Source organism: Apus apus, chromosome 3, assembly GCF_020740795.1.
Source record: "Apus apus isolate bApuApu2 chromosome 3, bApuApu2.pri.cur, whole genome shotgun sequence".
NCBI lineage: Eukaryota > Metazoa > Chordata > Aves > Apodiformes > Apodidae > Apus > Apus apus.
The window spans coordinates 12,677,589-12,701,561 of NC_067284.1; the positions used below are offsets into that span (position 1 = coordinate 12,677,589).

Sequence of the window (23,973 nt, forward strand, 5' to 3'; positions counted from 1 at the left end):
CATTTAGTTGGTGGATGGAGTTGCATTTGTAAAGATCAGAATAATTAACCATATCACAGAACCCATGTATCTGCTCAAGCAGGGCTATGCAAAGCCAGTTGCCCGGGACCATGCCCTGATGGCTTTTGAGTATCTCTGAGGACAATGACCCTGCAACCTCTTTGGGCAACCTGTGCCAGTGCTTGGTCACCCTCACGGGGAAAAAGTGTTTCCTGATGTTCAGAAGGAACCCCTTGCATTTCAGTTTGTGCTCTGTTCCTCTCAACCACAATCCCTGGATTTGCAAACACTTTCTCTGCTTCTTTTGTTTTCCTGACTTAGTTGGAAGAAGTGAAGTGTTTGAAGAGTTAGCAGGGTCAAAGTTAGAGCCTTAAGAGCAGTTTAAATAAATAAGGGAATAACCTTGATTTTGTTTTAATTAGTGCTGCCTCTGCCTAGTTTTGGAACAGTGAAAAGATACACAAAGCATATAACTGGAAAGAATGTTAAAGGAAAATACTGCCATTACTTTAGTCTTCCTTTGCTGAAATCATGTGACAATCTTAGCCTGTAAGTTACTTTTTAGTATGGAAGAATTCTCACATCTGCATAACTAAATGCAGGACTGAGCCATTCAGTCATCTATGAAAAGGTTTCTCCTGAAGAAATTTTTACTCACATACCTGATTCATCTCCTGTTGGTTAATTTCTGACTTGCATTTTTGTCTTACAGGCACAGGCCTTGTGTTTTGTAACTCCACCTGTTTTTTAAGACACAGAGCCTATGGCTAATAGAATGTACATGTTAAACATACTTTTAATTAAACTGGTATTTCCCCAAATAATCTTACTTTACCAGGGATCTCACAGGGCAGTGGGCCAGTGGCCAGCTGTGCACTGCATGGAACAAACTGTAGGCTGGAGTCCTTTCCTGAAGTTGGATAGCCTTGTAATACACAGATATGTTAATAAAATGGCAGTTTTACCAAGGAGGCTAAGGGCTAAGAACGGGGTGGAAAGAAGTATTACTGGGAAACCCCAAGAGTGGGTGAATCATTTCAGAATTGTGCTGGGGCAGACATAGCACAGGGGGCTTGTTTCGTTATTACAAGCAGTGATACTTGCTGTATGACCAGAGGGATCTGCCCCCTCATGCTGTAGCTGGTGTATTTCACGGCTCAGGTACAGCTAATTCTATAGCTAAGCCTGAATTTCCAATCCGTGTGCACTTGGGAAAGGCATCATAGGAACTGAAGGTAAGATTCCTGTTGAGTATCCTAGATCTTTGTTCTTTTTTTAGGGTGTAATTCTTTAACTGTACACAAGTAGCTCAACAGCAAGAATTAGACTGTGAATCTTGCAGTCAAATTAAATTTACTTGTCACTGCTTTAGCTGTGCAACTTTTTATTTGGTCCTGTTTCAGTCGCTGATTTTACCATGGATGTGCTGGGGAAACTCAGACATCCAGCTGTAGCTTTGGAGGGGCTCTACAGATGTTAAAACTGTATTGGAAGCAGGCAGGGGTTTCATATTCCAGGAAAATTTAGGAATTGACACACATTTACAGGGAGATGTCAAACTTTCAGGCACATGCAGTGAAACTTCTTAGGTAAATCCAAGTCACCAGACAGGTGCCTACAAATGTCCTTGGCAGGCTATTTTTTTTCAGTGGATGTGCTACATGATTAAAAAAAAACAAACACAATGAACCAACCGAAAAAAAAACCCAAAACACAAACCCTTCATTTTATGATTTCATGGATGTTTTCTTGGGCATACCACTTTTGTCTTTGTCCTACTGATAGTAGGACTAATAACTAAGCTATATTTAGGGGAACTGCATATCAGACCATTTTCTCCTTCCTACATAAACTTACAAAGGATCAAATAACTGCAACTATGACTCTGGGTCAGCTGTGATGTTAAGTAAGGGTGCAAATCTCTTCACCACATTTATCCTAGTTACCCTACTCCTCATTGCTTTTTCTTGCATTTTATGGAGGAAGTTGAAAATGCATTAAAAGTTTTCCCTCTAAAAATGGGCCTGGAAGTGGGAATTGCTTTCTCAGGAGTTTGCCACCTGTAGTTGGTTAGATCCACTCACTGAGAATTGTAATGAAACATTTTTCACTGTTGTCATACACATTTTAACAAACTCTATGATTAACAATACCACACAAGTTTTCATTTTAAAAGGTATTTTATTTTACTAAAATTATTTTTTCAGAAAGTTTCATTATTTTTTTTTTTAAACGTGGGAGGAAAGTTTGAGTAAAAACTAATTTTTAATTATACTTTCACGTTATAAATTAGGCGGGATATTGGGTAGGTATAGCTGCCTGGTATTTATTGCTGTTTCAGGCTAACCTGTGGAGTGGTTCAGCTTTTAAGCAAGACTTGCAGCATCACGTACTTGAAGGTATTTTTCTTGTCTCACCGAATACCAGGTGTATGCTTCACCTACTTACCCACCAGCACGTACTTGTTGACAGTGAATTAACTCTATAAATTGTGCAGGTTTAAGTGTTTTTAAAACACCGGAGAGATGCTTGAGGTGTTTGGCTGGACTAAGGGGCGGCGATAGTTGGGCAGCTTCTGGCTGAGCTGCCTTTGAGGAAGTGAGTAACACCGCGGGTGCCTTCCTGCCTTCCTTTCGCTGTCTTTATCTGGAGCTACAGGTCTGGCGGAGCTTATGAGGTTGGTTTCCAAGTTTCCCGTGTGAGCTGTGCGGCGCGTGCTAGGCACTGGAATTCAGAAGCGTGCAACAACGATCCCAAGCGAGGGACCCGCGCCTGGCGCCGCTGCCTGGCGGGACGCACCTTCCAGCGGGGCCGAGACGACGCATCTAAACGACAAACGAAGGGGCGCTCAAACAAAGGCTGGCGATGGGGCAGAGGCCTCGCTTGTCCCGGGCGTGCCGTGGCATTTCGGTCGAGCTGCAGGACCCCCCCCCCCAGCCCCTGCGGCTGCCAACTCCCCCCCGCCCCGCCCCGCCGCGCCGACCACCGCCCGGGACCGTCCCTCGCCGGCGCTCCAGCCGATCCGCCGCCGGAGGAAAACCCCGTTCCCCGTGGGAAGAACAGCTCCCTCCGCCCGAGGGTTCCGGAGGGGCGGGCCGGGCGGCGGCCGGTGCGGGGGGAGCCCGCCGGAGGGGAGCACCCCGGGTGCCCCCCAAGGAACGGGGCGTCTCCCGCCTGCAAAGCGGGAACGCCGAGCGCGGGGACGGGACCGGAGCGCTGCCCGGCTCCCGGCTGGCCGGCAGCCACACCAAGCTCCGCTCTCCCCTCCCTTTGTCTGCGTGGCTTTGTCTCCTCCGTCCCCCTCCGCCCCCGCCCGCCGCGGGCCGGGACTCCCCGCCTCCGGCCGCAGCGGTCCCCTTTGTGCCACCTGCGCGCCGTGGGAACGGCCGCTCGCCCAATCCCCGGCCGCCCCGGGCAGCCGCTCCGCCGCCGGGCTCCCACCCAGCTGCGAGGCGGGAGGGGGCGGCCGGGCGCGGCCCGCACCGCACCGCGCCGTCCCCCCGCACCGCCCCGTCCCGCCGCTGCCGCCGCCGCCGCCGCCTCCCCTCTCGGCAGCGCGCGGCCTGCGCGTGCGCGCGCCCCCGCCGGCCGGGCCGGGCCGCGCCACCCGGGCGCGGGGGGGGAAGGGAGGGGGGGGGCGGCGCGCGCCGCTCCGCCGGGGGAGCGCGTGGGGGAGGGCGGGGCGGGCGGGCGCGCGCGCGCGGGCAGCCCGGCGGGCGGGGCGAGGCGATAACCCTTGCGGAGCTGCCTGGGAGACCCCGGGGTTGGGGCTGCGCCAGCGCGCGCGGCGCCTCCTCCTCTTTCACCCCCCACCCTCCCCCCCCCCCCTCCGCCCCCCCCACCCCCCCCCGAGCCGAGTGGAAGGGGCTGGGGTTGGTGCCAGCAGCGGCGTGAGCGCTCGAGCGGCCGCCATTTTACGCCAGCTCCAGCACACTGTCCGGACACACCGAGGGAGCGGAGAAGGGGGGCAGCTCCTCAGCACGCCGAGCCGCTAGCCGCGCCCCGAGCCCCTTCGCACGGCGTTTCACCCCCGCAGCGACAGGTCAGGCGCCGGGCGCCGGCAGGCAGGCAGGCCGGCGGGCTCGGGCTCGGGTTCGGCGCGGCTCGGAGCGGCGACAGCCGCCCGGGGAGCGGGGTGGGAGCGGGCCGGGGCCGGGGCAGGGCCGGGCGGCAGGACGGGGTTGAGGCGGCTGAGGGGAGTCGGCGGGTGGGTCGGGAGGCTCACGCTGGGGCCCTGCGGCGCTGTCGGGCTGGGGCTCGGCTGCCAGGCGCTGCGTGATGGGTGGAGGAGCTGGCTGCCTTCGTGGCCGCTGCTGTCGGGCGGGGGGCGGCCGGGCTGGGCCGGTGCCCGCGCACTAGGCCCGGCAGCTGGCCGGCGCTGGGGAGGCGGCGGCGGCCGGGGGGGCCCCGAGCCGGCCCCGCGTGGGGCGCGTGGCTCTCGCCTCATTGTCCTGCCGGCTCCTCCGCTCCATTCATTGCCCGTGCGGGGCTGGGCCGGGCCGGGCCGCGGGGAGCCGCTCCGCAGCGGGGCGAGCCGCGACCTCGATGCCCGGACGTGTGCGTGGGGAGAGGGGCCGCTCAGGTCTTTCTCGCGTGTCCCCGGTCACGTCGTGAGGCGGTGGGCGGCGGGTAGCGGCGTTTCCCGGCCGGGAGCGGGGGCTGGCGGCGGGCCCCTGCATTGTTTCGGGGAGAAGTGTGGCTGGGGGGTGGCGGCGGGGCCGGGAGGAGCCGCCAGCTCCCGGCCGAGTGGTGAAATCGGGCCCGAGGTGTTGCAACCGCGCTCCAGGGGGAATAGGGTGAGAGGTGGGGAATGACTGGGGCTTGGGGTGGGGTGGGGGGGAGCCGCTCCTCCTGCGGGAGAGTGGTGGGGAGGGGGGGAAGTCGGTCACTGGAGGAAGTTGTAGGACATCTGAACGCGGAGAGCACGTGTTTCCATCGAGCTCATGGCGGCGGCTGCCGCCGCCACCGTGGGTGGGTGCGGACTGGGAAGAGCGCTTTGTTCCTCTCGCTTGCCCGGCCGATACCGGAGTGGAGGCGAGACGGGATCCCGGTCGCGTCTGGGGCCCGGAGAGGCGGCTCCCTCCGGGGGGCAGCCGGTTTGCGACGGGAGCTGGGGGCAGCAGCGGGTGTCAGTGACGGTATCGCGCTGGTAGCAGTGGCTGCATGTGGTAGGTTTGCTCTTCCTCCCACCCCCGCCATTGGCTTCTTGCTCCTTTTCTAACTTGTTCAGAGCCTCTTAGGGAGTGTGTTGGGAGAGACAGAGAGAGGGAGGTGAGTCAGAGTGGCTGGCTGGGTTGTGTAAAACCTGCAGTGAAAGCTACTTCACTCCCGCTAGGCAGTGGTGTTAGGGCTTTCCTTTGTGTTAGTGCTTCTTTTGAGGAATTTTATGCGTCTTCCGAAACGAAAAAGTATCAGGAACGTGGTCAACGATTTTAATATTTTATTTTAATTTTTTTTCGCGAGAATAGGGCAGTCAGTCTTCTGCGTGTATTGTCACTTGAATTGTTCTACTTGAAGATCTTCTTAGCATAATTATGATGCCTATTGCATTTGAACAGATATCTGGAAACATGGCTACTGAACATGTTAATGGGAATGGTACTGAAGAGCCCATGGATACTTCTGCTGCAGTTACCCATTCTGAGCATTTCCAGACATTGCTTGATGCTGGTTTACCACAGAAAGTTGCTGAAAAACTAGATGAAATTTACGTTGCAGGTAAGATGTAAAACTTGCAAAAACACACTTACTATATTTTATTGGATTCTGCTGTCTTTGGGCTAAATTAGCAACTTTTTGTGGTTTCCAAAAGTATGGGAACTGCAGTCTTGCAAAAAAAAAAATCTATGGTTGTTTTACATTCAGTGCTTTAATTTGTTGTAGTATTTTTCAGAGGAATGTTGTGAGCCAGGCCACTTGGGCTGAGGGGTGGGAAGGAGGAAAAGTATGCAGGTGACCATAGCAGCAGCTGGAATAGGCAACAGATGATTTTTTTAGGAGGAGCAGGTGATGTGGTCTTTGTGCATTTTTTTTTTTACAGTAGTAGTTGTAGGTAACTCTTAAGTAACTCAAGCCTTGGTATTCATCTTCTCATGTAAATGGTACTTGGTGACATAGTTTTTCAGCTCAGGGATGCAGAGGCTGTTGTACTGGTTTTCTTGGACTTGGTGATAGTTAGGATTTTTTAAGCTTGATGTTTTGGATTGTGGTGGTAACTCTCAGTGTTGCAGTTTATCTGGCTTTATAGTCGTCTTAAAACGTACCAAGGTACCATGGTTAGGCAAACTAAGTCATAGATCCTTCTGAGTTCATCTTCAGGATATTGAAAATAAACTTGGCCTGTACAACATCTGAGTTTCACAGAAATCAGAAGAATATGTAAATGCAGTAATTAGTACTCCAAATTCTAACTTTTCTTGACACTTTGATAAAAAATAGGTGAATAAACTTAAATACTTCCTTCTAAAAGAGCTAAGTGATTCCTTAGCTATAGTAATCTATGTTAAGCAGTGATTGATTTAGGGGTCACTTAAATGTGCTAGATGTGTTAAATGTGGTTAAACAGATTGCTTCCCAAATATAATTAGTATTTTTTTTCTTTTCTCTAGGGCTAGTTGCACATAGTGATCTAGATGAAAGAGCTATTGAAGCTTTAAAGGAATTTAATGAAGAAGGTGCATTGGCAGTGCTTCAGCAGTTTAAAGACAGTGATCTCTCACATGTTCAGGTAATGTTAAGCAATTTAGAATATAACAATTGAGGGATAAACTTTAGTTGACTGACAGAGGTTTGCTTAAGTCTCTTCCTTGATCCATAGATGATATGTAAAATGGGCACTATGTTAGTTCAAGGTAAAATAATATTCTGGCTTGTCATGTTTCAGAACTGAATACTGATATATCTTTTGCAGAACAAAAGTGCCTTTTTATGTGGAGTCATGAAGACATACAGGCAGAGGGAAAAACAGGGGACCAAGGTGGCAGATTCTAGCAAAGGACCAGATGAGGCAAAAATTAAGGTATGTGCCTAAAAAGTTATGCCGTCTACCTGTGCTTTTTCAAAGCTGTTGTAATAGGTACCTGGATTCTTTTGGAACTGTTTTTTTCTTAAAAAGGCTGTGTAAGATTATTTGTCATTATTTGAAAGCTGTCATTTGCATTTTAATCTTACACTTCATCCTGTTCAAGAGGAAAAATACACTCTTCATTTCTGGAACTGAATGTATATAAAAGTGAAAAAGATCTGACAGTTTGCTTTATGTCTAGTTAAGACAGTTCTGCTGTTTCACAGTTCAAAGTTTTCAAGACACTTGTCAGCATAGATCTTTGAGTTCAGAATGTGTAACTTCAGCTATTGGTGATTGGTTGGTTATGTTCTTTTATTTATTTTTTTTCCTGCCCTTCGGTTCAGGTCTATAGCAACCCTACGTTAGGGAAGAGATGCCACGTGTCTGGAAAGACAGATTGTAATGGATTTAGGTTTTAGCCCACTTCTTATGACATAATCACTGTTCTCATAAACTGTACCCCAAACTGTCTTAGTAATTGGCATATTCTTTCTTGGACCAAGTTTTCTACCAGCAGGAGACTCAAGAGTTAAGCATACTATGATTTATTTTAAAATTCTGTGATGAGCAACTTTACCAAAGCTTAGGGAAAGGAAAATTGTCTAATTATGCTTAGTTGATACCTTAAAAAGTGAGCGAATCTTTCAGCTGTAACTTTCCATGTGTAAACTGGAAAATGAATGTGCTATATATTGCAAATAACCCTGGAGCTTGTGAAACTAGAAAATCTTTTTTTCTCTTGACTTTGAGGCTGGGGTGCCATTAATTATAAATTCAAAAAAACTGATAAGAGTTTCTGTCGCTACCAGATAAAACAGCAACAATGTGAGGACTCAGTTAACTAACTTGAAGTAGCATAGCTTTTACTGCTGATGGCTGTAGCATTTCAAGTAACTGCAGTTTTCCAGTTGTGAAGCTACTAATGTTTGATTATAATCAGGCTTGTTTACATGCTGTTTCTTTGTCTGCAGAGTTGCTGTTTTTGTGTGAAAATAATAGCAAAGATTTCAGAGGAGTTTCTCATATATTTTCCTACTGAATTTCATCTAGCATTTACAATTGGTATTATATCTGTAACTGTGTGCAGTGATTCTAGTTATGGTCAGTTGTGCTGGCATGCTGTCTGTACCTGCAAGGAATTTGAGGGGGGTTTGGGGAGGATAGGAGAAGAGAGGTAATACTATAATACCACCACTTCAGTGGTGGGATTCCTGAAGTAGTCAGTGCAGTGTTTTCAGGGGTGTAAACACTTAAGCATGTGTTCTTTAACTTTACATTTGTGAGTAATCTCATTAAGCGGAGGGAACTTCTGTGTGTAAATGTTTTGCAGGATTGGACATGCTAAAACAAGAAGTGGCTCAGACTAAGATCTTTGTAATTAAAGGGAAGCTTGCTGTTCTATTACTTGGCCTATATTTTTTTTTTTGTATGACAATGAAGGAATTGGGAAAACTATGTGAATCTTTAATTTTCTAGCAGTGTTTCTTTACCTGGTAGTTCTAACAATTGCTTTGCAAGTTTCTTGTTGAAGTACTAGCAGTAGGCTTGTTCGTCCATGGGAGTTGTAAAGCAGTCCAGTTTAAGTGAAATTACGAGTGTCTGATTGTCAATGAAAATGAAGTTGCATTTAAACTAGCTCAATTTGCGTATGATTTTAAAATTTTAAGTTTCTTACTTGAAGGCACTCTTGGAGAGAACCGGCTACACTCTTGATGTGACTACTGGACAGAGAAAGTATGGTGGACCTCCTCCAGAGTCTGTATATTCAGGACAGCAGCCTTCTGTTGGTACAGAGGTACGGAGGAGGAGATATTTATGTAGATGTATTTATTCATTGGAAGTATTTTTTAATAAACACCACTCTGTATGTCTGTTGTAGATATTTGTGGGCAAGATTCCAAGAGACTTGTTTGAAGATGAACTCGTTCCGTTATTTGAGAAAGCCGGCCCTATATGGGATCTCCGCTTAATGATGGATCCACTAACTGGTCTAAATAGAGGATATGCTTTTGTCACTTTTTGTACTAAAGAGGCAGCTCAGGAAGCTGTTAAATTGGTAAGTTGTCTTACTTTTTAATTTTTATTTTGTTAAGAACACTCTCTGGATTATAAGCAGTTTTCCTGATCCTAATGCTTGAATGCTTAAGATGAAACTGTCAGTTGAAATGTCAGCGGGCATTTCATAAATGTCCACTAGGTGTTTTGTTGTGTGGTTTTGTTGTTGTTTTGTTGTTGTTGTTTTTTTCAGACATCTCTACATTGTATTAAGGACAGGAAGAGAAAAGTTGATGGGCTGCTTTTGGGTCGAGTTAGTTGAGCCGTTATTACTAACAAAAGCTGTATTGGCAATAACGAGTTCTGAGCTGTTAGCATCTGGCTGAATTTTGGGGAGAAGTGGTGTGTGGGTGTTTGTGGGACACGGGGAGTTCTGGTCAGGTTGGCTGTGATTTCTGATTTGCTCGTGCACCAGCAGGGGGCCCCACACTGGAAAAAATGTTCCTGAAGTCACAGAGTTTCATAAGACACTTCAGATTGGAAATAATAATTCTTTAAGTGTTCAGGGTCTGTTCTGTTTGCTGCAACTGACTGGAAAAAGTTATAAACCCTGCCAGGTTAAAAAGCATTTCCTCTCTTTTACACAGAGGTGTCAATAGTTTGATATAAGGAATAGGCTACTCTTAATAGCCTTTCCACATTTTGTTCATGAAGTATCCATCACTTAAAAAAGAGGAGGGGAAAGAAGTGCCACCCTGATCCTCACACTGCTCCTTTATTTTCCCAGTTTAGTTGAATTTGAATTTTTGAAGCTAGTTACTACATTGATTTGGCCAAGATCATCGTGCAGTTCTAACCATCAGGAGTGCTAACTGTTCTCATTCTGAGGTGTACTAATATAGTAGGGCTAAAATCTCTGTTTTGTCATAAGGTACATGTTAAACCACTGAAGTACCCTATTGATGTGTTAACAATGTGAGTTGATGCAGACAAATCAAGCTGAAGATGGCAGTGTGTTTTGAAAAAATACAGAAATACCTACAAAAGTGGAAGTACAAAAAAAGCATGACAGCATATCCTAGATATTTAAGTGAGAAAGGTTGGTGTTCCTGTGTTAAATATGAGGGTAACTTCGTATGCCTCTTTGTACTTTCGTTATCAACCTAGCTCTTTATATTGTGTGTGAACTCTTTAAGAGATATGCACATGACTTAGCAAAACAGTGAATAAAATCAAATACATTGTCAAAGAGGCACCTAGTAAACAAACAGAGGGATTTTTCTTCACTTAGGCAGCACATTCTGAGAAGTCATTCAGGCTTTGTTTCCATAAAATTAACATCAGATCCTAGCCTCAGTCTTCCACTAAGTGATACAAAGGAAGGAGGTACTTTGTGTCCCTTTATAGCTTAGCTTCAATATGCAGAAAAAAAAAGACATTGTGATCTGTTTTTCAGTTAAGTAGCCACTGAGTGTAATAGTTGGAAAGTGTTAGGATTGATGGGGCAGTTTTTCAGCCTTCATGCTAACCTGTTTAGAGCAGGGTTAGTTTTAAATTAGATCCTGTGGCATTTGTCAGCTTTTGAATAGTTTCCACCATAGTTGGCTGGCTAGTTTGGTGTATTAAGTTTCACAGGTTGCTTAGGAGAGGGATGTGCAGGGGTACTAGCAAAATTTGGCCATTGAGCTCAGTTGAAAATTTGTCACTTGTGTTGGTTACACATGCATGGGAGAGAGGCTGCTGAAAGACCTAGCAATGCTAAACACTTAGTCATAACTATTTTCATATCCTAGTATTTTAACAGTTGGTGTTCTTTCTGTTACTACCTGTAATGTTCTGATGTGTATGAAACTTATTTCCCAGCTTTTTTGTCATTATGGGATAGGGGTTCTTCTGTTATTTCCCATCCTCTTCTCAGAGGCTTCATTTTTTTTTTTCCCATTCAGGACTCTAAAGTATAGCAAAATAAGACTAGATCTCTGCATTGCTTGTAGGCTTCTGAGTAATAAGGGACAGCTGTGAGGTTTTGTCAGTACCCATACTGCAGCAGAGAATAAACTGACCTGTCTTCAGGCTCTTGCATTTGGTGTAACGTATTTTGTATACAGTTAACGTTTGCATTGCTGGTGTTTCATCCACAATCTGTATAACAACTTAATGTAAAACCAAACTCATTTTTTTTTTAATAAACTTAATGTTGACTTGCCCTATTAATTAACGGGGAGAAATCTTGTAATTTAAAAGCTTGAAGCCTGATTTTGTTTATGCATATGCATTTTTAAGCCACTTAAAAAGGGGAGAATTCTCTAACTGGTGTTTGAAATCCTTTTGGGGCTGTGCTTCAGAAAAGCTATGGCCTGATACTGGGAGAGATTTGAACAGTAGGTAATTTTATGTTCAGTACTTAATCCACTGTGGTTAACCCTTGCTGGTTGAGTAGAAGTGGCATCTCAAATGTTCATAGAAGCACTGACAATCTTTCATCTTATTTTTTTTAACATCAAGCATTTTTTTCCCTTGTTGACATATTTACGTTTACCTTCTGTTTTATACTGCTTAAGAATTAAAACTCCCCATGTGTTCTTTTGCACACATACTCAATTTTCCCTTCTTTTTCATAGGAAGTTGTTAGATTTCAGTTTTTCAAATTATTTCTAAGTGATTAAGGTTATTGTAGACCTGTACAGGATGAATATTTGTGAGGTGAAAACCTGTAGTAGCTTACAGTGTATTTTTGATTAGAGCAAGTGTCAGCTTGATCAAAGTGCAGGTACAGGTGTGGTATGCAAATAGGCCCCATTAAGCAGTTTGCCAGTTCTGCATAGCAGCACAACTTGCCACTTGCTGCTGGAAATGAACTAAAATTGCTGCTCAAAGTTTTAAGTGGATAAAATAAGAAGAGAGACATACTTTGACCTGTTAGTGAGTAGGTTCTTACACAATTTAGTGAAAAACCAAACCCTGTATATTTTAGAGTCTAGAGGTAGCGATATTTCTGTTACTAACTTCAGGCATTGATTCAGTGGTGACAGGAGGGGAAGCAGTATGCTGACACAGCTGATTTGGCAGCCTGACTGTTTGGGCACTACACCCACATCATGATTTTGGCCTGTTCATTTATAAGTTTACAGATCACATGCAAACTGTTTGCCTAAACCCCACTAACTTTGTGCTCAAGACTGTTTTCTCTGTGTTAAGATAAACATACAATAAAAAGTAGTAGTTAATGTGTTGTAGTATAAAAAAACAACAGGAAGCTACTGGCAATTTGGAATTGCAATATGGTAAAACATTTTAAATTTAAGTTACCAATTTTTATTTTGTTGCTATGAGTTGTGTGAGCAGCTCTTCTTGGACTGAATCTGTAGGCAAACTTTGGTCTTAGACTTTATTAGAAACAGTCGGATGGTATGTTCTGTTATCCATATAGAATAGAATATTTCAGTTGGAAGGGACCTGCAGTGATCATCTTGTCCAAATGACAGACCAGTTCAGGGCTGACCAAAAGTTAAAGCATTTTAAGGACATTGTCTAAATGCCTCTGAAACACTGACAGGCTTGGGGCATCCACCCACTCTCTAGCAAGCCTGTTCCACTGTTTGACCACCCTCAGTAAAAAAAATGCTTTCTAATGTAAAGAAATGCTACTTAATATATACTTCAGTTAATGAAGAATCAGTTTATGTCTTAGTTCCAGACTAAGAAACTGTCAACTTTTTTAAAAGGTGTTTAAAGGATTTTTTTAAGCTGGTGTAAACTCTCTTCATTACCATGTGGAAGTCTATTTATTGATTATCATATATACATATAGTCTTCCTATGCAGCTGTTTCCTACTTTAAAGTCAACTGTTCCTCTGCCACAAGGGCAAAAGATATGTCAATAGAAGTCTTTTACATACAAGTCATGTTTTGAGACATGATTACTTGGGAAGGTACCACTCCAGATCATTTTCACATGTACAGTTCTCCTCGTGCAGTTGGCTAGCTTTGAAAATTTTCAGTGATGTAGTTTTTGTTAGCATGAGATAAACATAAAGAAACAAGCACCTTCATCCTGATTTTAGTGCACAAAGCAAGAAGAGCTTGTGAGAGAACTTGCTGATGCAGGAAGGTTTATCACCAAATGCAAAATAACTTGTAGAATAAATAGCTAGATAAAACTTAAGGAAGCTGTCCAGCTACTTGTCAGTAAGATGTTGACTACAAAATACATTTTCCTCGCTAAAGACCTGTCTGTTGCAGGACTTCCAGTTGGAAAGGGGTTGATGTACCACCAGTTGACCTCCCTGCTGCTTATTTGGATGATGCATGTCTCTGTCTGCATCTCAATGAAAGGCATTTTTTATCAACAGATGTCTACAGTAATACTTCTTTTTTTTCCTTAAACTGCTGACTTGCTCAGGGTGTCTTCTAAACAGTCTGTTACGGGAGAAGCATTTGAACAGAAGTCTTAGGATTTCAAGTCAGTAGAAGGTTGTTCTTGCTGTTTACTATCTTAATATATGTAATCTGTGTGCTTTGGAAAATATTTGCCAATTGCTCTTGCACATTTTGTGGAGAAGACCTGATCACGGCTTTCTTTCTTCTCTTAACTATGGAAGTGTAAAAGGAAATCGGATGTTAATTGTAAATCCTGTTTTGTATTATACACAATTCAAGAAGTCTTAAGTGCAATCTGTAGAGGAACTTGCATTTGTTTCTGCACTGTTGTGGAGTGCCTTGACCTTGATGACTTGGACATAAGATTTACCTTTCATGATTCTACATGAAAAAGTCTAAAGAAACATGTATTAAGAAAGAGTCTTGGAACAAGAAGGGAAGGAATTGTGGTTATATATTACAGAAACACAGTTATACTTCAGAACAGTTGAATATACATCATAAGAATGTGTAAAGTTCCAAGAATTTAATGTGTTACTAAATGCTGTGTTGGCAAAAGTAAAGTATTTGGTATGCTGCTGTTGGAGAGGAGTGAAAATTGTCTATAACTGATGATTGTCCAATTATTTTTCTTTTCAGTACAACAACCATGAAATTCGTTCTGGAAAACACATTGGTGTTTGCATCTCTGTTGCCAATAATAGGCTTTTTGTTGGTTCTATTCCTAAGAGTAAAACCAAGGAGCAAATTGTTGAAGAATTTAGCAAAGTAACAGGTAAGTCAGTAACTTGTTTTGTAGAGCTGGAGAAGTGTCAAACATGATTAGTGTTTTGGTTGTTTTTGGCTTTTTTAGATGATGATGTACTGGGGGCTGAAGTATTTGTGATTAGACTAGGTGCATGGTTTTAGTTTTACCTAGAGAGTAGCGTGTAACGTTTAAAAAGCTATTCAAAGAAATAGAAGTCTTAATTATTTCAATACTAGTGGATGTTTTAAAACTTTTCATGGCAAAATTGAAGCAAGTTGGAGAAAGTATCTAGTTCTGTGCTTCAGAATTCTTTGTAATTTGATGAGCATCTCTTTTTACTAATGATGTATAATCTGGTAACAGTAACATTTGATGGCTTTCTCTGTTATTGAAGAGTATAGTTCAAGTTCTTTGGAGCAACACTGGAAATTTTTAGATGCCTTAAAATTGTGCAAGTTTGATCTCTTGTTTAGACATCCATAGAAAAAACACATGCTGATAAGTGATGTGATTATGGGTTTGAGAGGAGAACTGACAAAGCACAACTTTTGTCTGCCCTATCTCTTCTTCATTCACTGAAAAGGAAGATACTCTTCCATAGCTACTAAGCTCTTTTCACTTAAAAATGGAACCTAAGTTAGGATAGTCTAATGACTGTGTTTGAAAACGTTGGTCTTGTAGGTAAGGAAATTCTATTATGTACATTGTCTCAAAAGTCCAGTGTGTTCATGCTTTTTTGGAACCACTTGTTAGATGCATACTTACCAGAAAGATAATCCCTGCTTTATAATACAAATTAATGGATTGAAGCTGTAACAAATATTTTCCTTAATTTCAGAGGGACTTACAGATGTCATATTGTATCATCAGCCTGATGACAAGAAAAAGAACCGGGGTTTTTGTTTCCTTGAATATGAAGATCACAAAACTGCCGCTCAAGCCAGACGTAGGTTAATGAGTGGCAAAGTGAAAGTTTGGGGAAATGTTGTTACGGTTGAATGGGCTGATCCTATAGAAGATCCAGATCCTGAAGTCATGGCAAAGGTAATAAAGCTGTAAGGGAACCATAATATAATTAAAAGTGCCTTGTCCCAAAGTAAGTACTTCCTGACATTAACCCAAGTTTAAGTAGCATCTTTCAGCCTCCTCGACAGAGATGTAGGTGAGACGATAAAAATACACATACACTCTAGAGTTGATGTGAATTTGAAAACTCTATTGACTGACATTATTTTGTGCTCCCAGGGCTGAATGTTGAACGTAATTCTTGCTAAAATGACACGTAGGCCTGATGCTCTTAATTTCTCATCTGGATTTGATGGTGGTGACTTAAAAAGTTAAAATTGTTTTGTAGCTTAATATTTGGAAGGACTGAAAACTAGATACAGTTGCAGAAGAAGCCTTAATTCTTTATAACTCTGGAACTTTGTTTAGAACTTTAGAATTGGAACGTGTTTTCAAAGTTGTCATTAGCAGTTACTTCTGAGAACTCTTGGCAGTTGCTTTCTATTTGGAACTCTATTTTATTTTATTTTTTTAATTTGAGAGGAATTAATTCCGGTAATATTTTTGGATTTTTGAATATTTCAGTGAAACTGAAGTCTGGACTGTTAACGTTTTGAAGTATGTTGTAGCTGTTTTATATACATGTGTGATATTTTGCCAGAAATTAATTACCTGTTTTTGAGTTTTTTTTTTTCCCCCCCCATCAGATAATGCCCGACCCTGTCTTTTTCACTTATGTTGTGTAGCTGAGTTGTTTAATGGAAATTCCTAGCTAGTCCATATCCTTATCTCTTTCTCTTTGCTTGCTTTTCTGTCTGTGCTTTTACTCTCATCTGAGACACGTCACTTGCTGGAGTCCTACTTTGATGGACCTAGTAAGATAGCTTGGCTGGGATCTCCTCTTTGGTGAGCCATAAGGGAAAAGGGTTGGGGTGGGGGCTTACTTTAGGGAAAAAGCTGCTTTTGTAATACAGGTGTTACAGAAGCTTTTGGACTGCCCCATCTGCAGACTTTATTTTTCTTGCCCGTCATCACAAACTGTCAGCAGTGGGGAATAGTCTTGCAGGTGAAATTTGTTGAAGGTGGCACTTAATAAATATGGTGGCCTATTTATCTCTTCAGCTTCTTGGCTCAAAAGAGACGAGACCTAATCCAGCGAACTGTTAAGATAAATGAGCAGGAACTTCTGAGATAGATGAGCAGATAGGGGTCATAATCAGGTTTCTTTCCTAAGTAAGTTTACAGAAGTGTGGAGTAAAAGGCTAAAGAAATGAAAAACTTTGTGGTTTGCCCCATTTAATATATGTTTGAATATGCTACTGCCATATATTGTTTTGTATTTGAAATGGGGCACAAGGAGGGAAGAAACGTAAAAACAGAAAAGGTGCAGAAAAATCAACTTGTAAACTTCTAGTGCTATATGCTAAAGATAGGCATGGAGATTGGGTTGAAGACATGGAAAAGTGAGACTATATGAATGAGAATACTGAAAAAGTAGAGCACACCTACCTTGTGTCTGAAGGCAGAGGCTGAGGCAAGCATTGGTGTCTCACTTTTCTCACTGGCTGCATCCCTTAGTTTATTCTTGCAACAAGGAAAGTCTCTACTCCACTCTTGCCCCCTTACTGTGCATTTGGAGAAATTCTGGCCACGTCTGGCACAAGTGTTAGGTTTGCTTTGTTGTTTGCTTTGTTGTTTATTACTGTCTCTCTCCTAAGAGAGCAGCTGACCTGCTGCTGCACTCAGTAGCATCCCAGATGTGAGCTGCAGGTGGCTGTGTTTGTTTCTGAGAACTGTCAGTCAGGAGCAAAGGGAGAGCTTTTGACTCCTGTAATCTTACAAATTCCTGTGGTAAAAGGAGTCAGAAACACTGGAGGAAACACTGAGTAGGCAGAGTAGGTTATCAGAAATCAGCATTTTTTTTGTTGAGAATTCTAGAAAAGCAAGCCCATGAGAGCAAACTATGAGGAAGACAAATTCACCTTTGTAGCCAGAAGGTGAACAGCATTGTTCTTACTATCTTGCAGAAGCAGCATGTCATTTCATCCATATATGGCCACCTACTGATTTAAATTTCTAAAATGTTTATTCAAGCCTTCTTTCCTTCCTCCTCCAGACTTTTGCTTAAATGTTGCAGAAAGTACTGTATGGATGCATACTGTTGTCTTAAATATGAAATACCTTGATTGTGATGAAATAAAAAGCAAGATTCTGAAGCTGGACATTGCTACAGGAGATCAGTTCTTGTTCTGACAGATTAGAGTATAATAGGTTACTTGATTTCTGGACCAAAGTGAACTTTTTTGCAGCTTCCAGTAGCTGTGTTTGATAGCTTAATTTCTCCACAGGGTTATTTTGATTCCTGTTATACCTGTAGTGCATATACATTTCTTAATGTTTTACTTGATTTCTGTACCATGGCTGAGGCTACAGAAGACGTTGTGGAGTGCTGGGTTAAGCAGCTAAATAGTCTTATGCTTGTGGATGCCTGGTAGTTTACAGGATAGGAGGCAGGGCTAGTAATCCTTGGAGAATGTGGTAAGGAAGTCTGGAGTGTTAGTGCTGTAGGTGAGAGAGAGAAAAGGAGCAGATCCCAAAAGATTAGGGGGCAGTCTAATCTTGAGCAGTTTTGAAAGTGAGTTCTGTCTTTATAACAGTGCAGCTGCTGGGTATATTGCTTGTTAGGTGTGTATTTATGGATCTTTGGTATAATCTGTGAGCCTTAATGAAGAGGACTTTATTTAATATTTCCCTTATCTCTTTAGATAGCTTAAATTAAATAAAAATGGGTTAATCTTCTCTCAGCCTTGACTTTAACTTGTCTCCTAGCTCTGACTTACTCTTTGACTGGTTCAGGCACACTTAACCTGTAACATGACCAAAGGTATTAAAAATTTTCAGATTTGTCTACAGTGGAAAAAATTTCAATTGGTTGCTTTTTTGCTTCTTTAAAAAAATGCTGTGTTAATGTATCTTGTAACCAAAAAATGGTGATTTTTGAGGTTTTTAGCATTGCCTGACGTGTCAGTCATTGTGGATTTATTAGTGAAGGTTGCCTAGAGTTCCTTATGAGATTGTAGGTGGTTTGTTGTTTTTTTTTGTCTTTCATAAAATGCAAGAAAGTGTTTGAAAGTTACTGGTTTTTAAAACCATTGATTACATCAGAAAATTTCCTTTAATTCATTTTCATGAAATAAGGTTAAGGTAGCAATTAGGACAGTTTCCTAAAAATGGTTGTCACATACAGTTTACAAGGAATAAAGGTTCTTGTCATCAGGGCATGTCAGAGGAACTTAACACAGGGTAGGAAGCATATTTCCTTGTGGACCTGGGAATAATTATCGTAATCTGAGAATCAGCAAGAGTAACTATTTCCAAAGACTGTAGTTGATATATTGGATCAGATTTATGATCTGTAGTATCCAGTCTTCCAAACTCTGTATCCCATCCTAATTCAGCTAGTGAGTGAGAGAAGGATTTATGGAAGTCTGTCCTGTTTATTTGTAACTTAATTACATAGTAATTCTTAGATAAAGGGTGTTTGGGTTTATTGAGTTCCCATGTGTGGTGGGAGTAAAGATTACAGCTTTGCTTCAAAAAGGAAGACATTCTTTCTTTAGTCCCTTCACATTGTGTGTTATTTGTGTTGACCTTCAGGGTTAGGAGTGGGAAGTCAGTGCTGCCATGTACAATGTTCACTTTTTGTCATCAGCTAATTTGAAACCACCAGTGGCAGAGGGGATGTGAACAGAAGTTGCAGGTCTTTGCAGCTGATACACAGCTGCATTGTAGGAAGGTAAAACTGAGCATTCTTTGGCAGTAGGAGGTAAATAGATAGCCTGATTGTGGTGGCAGCGTATGAAGGGACTCTACCCAGCAAAGTAAGAGAGGCTTGTAAATTGTGAGAACCCTTGGAGGGCATCATGCAGACGTTCTAATGTACAGTTGTTTAGTGCAACCTCAGTGTGGATGCAAGGGCAAGTCTTTGAAAACTAACGAGTCACTAATGTGATTCCTCGTGTCCAGTGTATGTTGTCTGCTGTATTAAGTAAGAGTCTGTAGTTTAAGCTTTTGTCATACTATTCTGTACTTTCTTTTATTGTAAGCAGTGTGTGGTTGATGAAACTATCTATCAATGATATATCACTATGAGGCAGTTAATAGTGCATGTCTTGAAAGATAACCAAACTCTGATCTTACAAGCTGCATAGCAGTCCGTGTAGCTTAAGAGCCATAGTGTGTGCTTTAGAGAGCTGGCTGAGGGAGGGAATAGGCTTTCAGTTCCTCAAGGGAAGGACAGAATTTGACTTGTGAGAAAGTCCAAGGGTGAGTTGTCAGTGTCAGCCTTAGTATCCTGTTCTGCCTGTGTTCTTTCTTCTACCTGTGGATTCAGGTCACTGAATTCTCCTCAGGCATGGAGAGTCCTGGTGCTAGATATTTGGTGTAGCTGTAGCATGGGAGCCACGAGTTAAGCAACTTCAGAGCTGCAAGCCTGTCACCTCTGACCTAGATATTATAGTGATGACTGTTCTGCAAATACCTGAGCAAAAACCTGTCTAAACAATGAAATATTTTGATAAGTTAATTATTTTTGTGTGTAACCAATCCTGGTTGCTTTCTTTCAAGTTTCAAAGTGTTCTGAGTTGAAAATTACTGCTGCTAGATTTCTTTTAAATGTTTACACAAATTGGATTCACTCTCAGGGTACTAACTCTTATATAATCGTATTTGAAAACATCTAATATTTCTATCAGTCAATTTTTAGAACAAGCTCATGCGGAATTAATATATTCATGTATATGGATATAAAATCCTGTCCATAAAATGTAATGCTGTTTTCAGTACTGCCAGTAGTAATGACTTGCAAAACTTCATTTTGTGTTTTGGAATTCGATCATACTTCTAAAGTTGTTTTGGTGTTTTTGTTTTGTTTGTTTTTGTTTTCCCTAAAGGTAAAAGTTTTGTTTGTACGCAATCTTGCCAATACTGTAACAGAGGAGATACTAGAAAAGGCCTTCAGTCAGTTTGGAAAGCTAGAGCGAGTGAAGAAGCTAAAAGACTATGCTTTCATTCATTTTGATGAACGGGATGGTGCTGTCAAGGTAAGTGAACTAAAAATGTTTTTGTGTGTAGTGACTAAATGTAAGCTTTAGAAGCTGTATACTTTAACTTGAGAAAAAGCTCTGTCTGGGGAAATGGTAACACATTGTCATTGATAAGTTTGTCCTCTGCAATTGCTAGCTTAAAAACTGAATTTTAGATGCACCTATACTAACTAATTCTGCTAATGAGTATCTAAGGTTATAATTTGAAACTGAAGTGTCAGAATATAAATGACACTTCTCACCAAATTATTGGTAGAATCTAAAGCAGTTTCTCTAGGGCAGGTGGTTAAAAACTTACTAATTTTTTATTTTCCAGGAACATAATTAATTCCTTTTTATGGTGTGGAATAAGCGCCTTTTTTAGGAAGAGGTGCTCGACCATTGAGTAATTATCATTCCTGGATTTTGCTAGCCTGGTCTTGGTGTTTTCTCCTGTGATCTGTCACAGGAAGGGAAAGTGTAATTCCTCTCCTGCATGTAGTTTCTGTTTTTATGTTCTGTGGGAGGATGCAGGATACAAGGGGATTAAGTTTTTCTTACTCATCCAAATGCCTTAAAGCAGATGCTTAGGGAGATGATGGAAAGAGTCTTTTCACAGGATGTGCATCCCACCAAGGCTTTCCTATGCTGAGTCCTTCAAAGTGGTAGAATCTTTAGGATTCCCCTACTTGAATTTAACTTGTAGCAATTGTGGCCCATGAGAACCATATGTGTGTGTGTTGGGGGGGGTTTGTGGTGGTTTGTTTTGGGGGGGGGGGGGGTTTGTGGTCAGAGAGAGACTGTTAAATTCTCATTTTTTTGCTTCTGGCTTTAAAAAAAAAGTTACGTTTATTACAAGTAAAATAAGGGAATAAAAAAATTGGCGATCTCTAGCTTTAAGAGTGCTTGCATGTGTGCTGACATTCAAAATTTATTCCCCTGTTGCAAAATCTGTGCTTACATAGGACAGTTTCATCACCTCATTAACTGAAACAGCTTGCAAAGATTGAAGCTTATTGTCAGTTTTGAGTGGAAGATATATGGACATGCAGTCCTGGGTTTGAGAGCCAAGTTAGGAGGAAATGCATGACTCTGGAACCCATGGTACTATGCTGTCTGATTATTTAATTATTTTTTTTTAGCTTTACATTGTTATTTTAGCTCTGGATAACATTTTAAAATGGATTTTCTAAAAGATAGAGTGAAATCAATAACTTCAGATATGCTTAGAAGTATATTTAAAGTCTGGTTAATTCCTTCAGGCAATGGAAGAAATGAATGGCAAAGATTTAGAGGGAGAAAGCATTGAAATTGTTTTTGCTAAGCCACCAGATCAAAAAAGGAAAGAACGGAAAGCTCAGAGACAAGCGGCTAAAAATCAGATGTAAGTGTAAATGCATGCACATATGTTATATTACTTCTGAAAAACATGTATTCTCCTACAGAATTAGAACTTTTGGGTATTTTAGTAGGTATACTATAGTGAATATAGGTTTTATGTCTTTTAAAATGTGGGATTCATTTCAGCTGTTTGCGTTTTACTTCAGATCTAGTAGTGGTGTTGGTCAAAACTCAGTTACTGTTTTGGTCTACTCATTCAGTGTGAGAGTACCAGAGAAAATGTTTGAAGGTCATTAAACGTACACACTTCCCACTTTTTATTCTAAACTTTCATGTAGCTCTGTACTGATCTGTCATGTAGATGAATGTAGCAAAATGTGCTTCTTCCAGTAGGCTTAGTACTGATACAGCCCCCCGGTTTAGTAAAGTACTCACTGAAAGGAGGGTCCTGGCATTCTCTTTCGCCACTTCTAGATCTGCCTGTGAAGCTTACAAACTCATACTAAAAGAGGTCTTGCACTAATAGATGCTGAACATGGCAAAAAAAGAGGCATTTTTTGCTGTTGTGTTCTGCTTAATGTTCTCATGTGTTTTCCTTCTTGGATATCTTGTAGCTTTTCTAACCATCTTCCCTCCCCCACCTTACTTCCAAAAATAACTTCTACTAGTTCTGCTGTGCAGCATCCAAGAAGACAGAATAGTGAGGTTACCAGATTAATACAGATCTCCAGATGGTGACCTACTGTACACGTGGAATTGGTTAAGTTTGCCCTGTTCGTAGTTCTCATAATACTTTTGGCCCTTTTGTTCTTCTTCCTTGGGCATCTGGTGTTACTGTAAGAAGTGGATTTCTTCTTTCTTTTGCTTTTCTTCTATGCCAGGCAGGCCTTTTCTGTTCTGCTTGAATATTTTGGTGACACAACTCCAGTTGTTTCTCGTTATTCTGTATCTTGGCTACACCATCATAAATACTTGTTTATTTAATGAAAGTATAAAATGCTGTTTGGAGGTTGCACAGCTTGCCTCTCAACACAGGCAGTTGTCTGCATGGTTATGTTGTCTCTGGTTAGAGATAGGCTTTTTCTTACGGAATTTGAGTGATACCAAAAAAATATTGGCATACTGCAGTATACAAACAGTTTTGCTAGATTGGTATTCAAGGTCTAACAATGGCCTGTTTCCAGTGATGGAAAGGAAGATTTTCTTAAAATGCACTTGATCAGTTATAATGCTGTGTGCTTTATTTTTTTTTCCCCCACCCCCCAACTGTTCTCTGCAGATTATCTGAGACCCAGATTTATTACTTCTGGATAGTGTGCATGTATTTATAACACTGGAAGTCTTCTGGCATATGTCACTTCCAATATTAGTATGCTGTATGTTATCTGCATCCCCTCCCCTTTTATTGTTTAAGATGCCCATGTCTCATTTTGTGGAGGTAGGTAAAGTAGGGCTGCCTTTCTTGTTCTTCTAGTCAGAGGTATGGTAATACCACTTACTCAGTTCCTCTTCTGGTTCTTTCTTTTGGGAATTCTCTGTATTGTTTTTATTTCTGAACTTCTGATTCAAGACAGTAAGAAGGCAGCTAGTTTGATTACACTCTAGGCACGTTTGAGTTTTGAATGTGCTGTTCATTACTAAATTGTTTACAAATATGTAAGGGGTGAGTGTCAGGAAGATGGAGTTAGGCTCTTCTCAGTGATGACCAGTGATAGGACAAGGGGTAATGGGTGTAAATTGGAGCATAGGAGGTTCAAGGTGAATATCTGAAAAAATTTTTTTACTGTGAGAGTGACAGAGCACTGGAACAGGCTGCCCAGGGAGGTTGTGGAGTCTCCTTCACTGGAGAATTCAAAACCCACCTGGATGCGTTCCTATGTGATGTACTCTAGGTGACCCTGCTCTGGCAGGGGGGGTTGGACTAGATGATCTTTCGAGGTCCCTTCAAACCCCTAGGATTCTATGAAATTGTAAGGGCTTTACATTTTCTTAGGATTCCAAGAGATGGGGGAATAGAAGGCTGTGTGTGTTGTTAAGTTTATATCCTAATTAACTTGAGAAGTTTGCAGTGACATCTTAGAGGTAATTTGTAGCTTGTACTATATTTACAGCTTTAGAATGTATTTTTTTTCTTGAAACCTCCATATGACTATAGATTGAATGGGATTTGTACATTAATGTAGTTGGTGGTCTTACCTGCTTGCAGGTAAGTGTCTGTTTAGTGAGAAGCATTTTACGTTGTGCCATTGCTGTTTGAAACCACTTGTCGCTGTCAGAATTCTTTATCTGTGTAAGTTTCTTTGCTTTTTAACACATCTCTTTCAGTTCTGTTAGCCATGTAAAGTTATATGTGA

General features: G+C 42.0%; 1 protein-coding gene and 1 long non-coding RNA gene across 6 annotated transcripts in view; one reads left to right on the forward strand and one right to left on the reverse strand.

Moving 5' to 3' along the window:
* Window positions 1-2,161: 2,161 nt before the first annotated feature.
* LOC127382708 (uncharacterized) lies at window positions 2,162-3,489 on the reverse strand. Its single transcript, XR_007889032.1, has 2 exons — window positions 3,368-3,489; window positions 2,162-2,825 (listed from the first exon to the last, which is right to left on the reverse strand). It is a non-coding gene; the product is annotated as an uncharacterized LOC127382708 (long non-coding RNA).
* Window positions 3,490-3,843: 354 nt separating this feature from the next.
* SYNCRIP (synaptotagmin binding cytoplasmic RNA interacting protein) overlaps window positions 3,844-23,973 on the forward strand; it is a 25,816-nt gene continuing 5,686 nt past the window's right edge. For 4 of the 5 annotated variants that reach the window (XM_051613923.1, XM_051613924.1, XM_051613925.1 and 1 more), the window contains exons 1-10: window positions 3,898-4,042; window positions 5,559-5,718; window positions 6,609-6,727; window positions 6,911-7,018; window positions 8,748-8,861; window positions 8,946-9,122; window positions 14,081-14,216; window positions 15,028-15,233; window positions 20,147-20,296; window positions 21,541-21,662. In XM_051613923.1, coding sequence (XP_051469883.1) covers window positions 5,571-5,718; window positions 6,609-6,727; window positions 6,911-7,018; window positions 8,748-8,861; window positions 8,946-9,122; window positions 14,081-14,216; window positions 15,028-15,233; window positions 20,147-20,296; window positions 21,541-21,662 — 1,280 coding nt within the window. In that variant the 5' untranslated portion in view covers window positions 3,898-4,042; window positions 5,559-5,570. Of the gene's footprint in view, window positions 4,043-5,558; window positions 5,719-6,608; window positions 6,728-6,910; window positions 7,019-8,747; window positions 8,862-8,945; window positions 9,123-14,080; window positions 14,217-15,027; window positions 15,234-20,146; window positions 20,297-21,540; window positions 21,663-23,973 lie in introns of all 5 variants that reach the window. The other variant, XM_051613922.1, reaches the window with a different exon arrangement.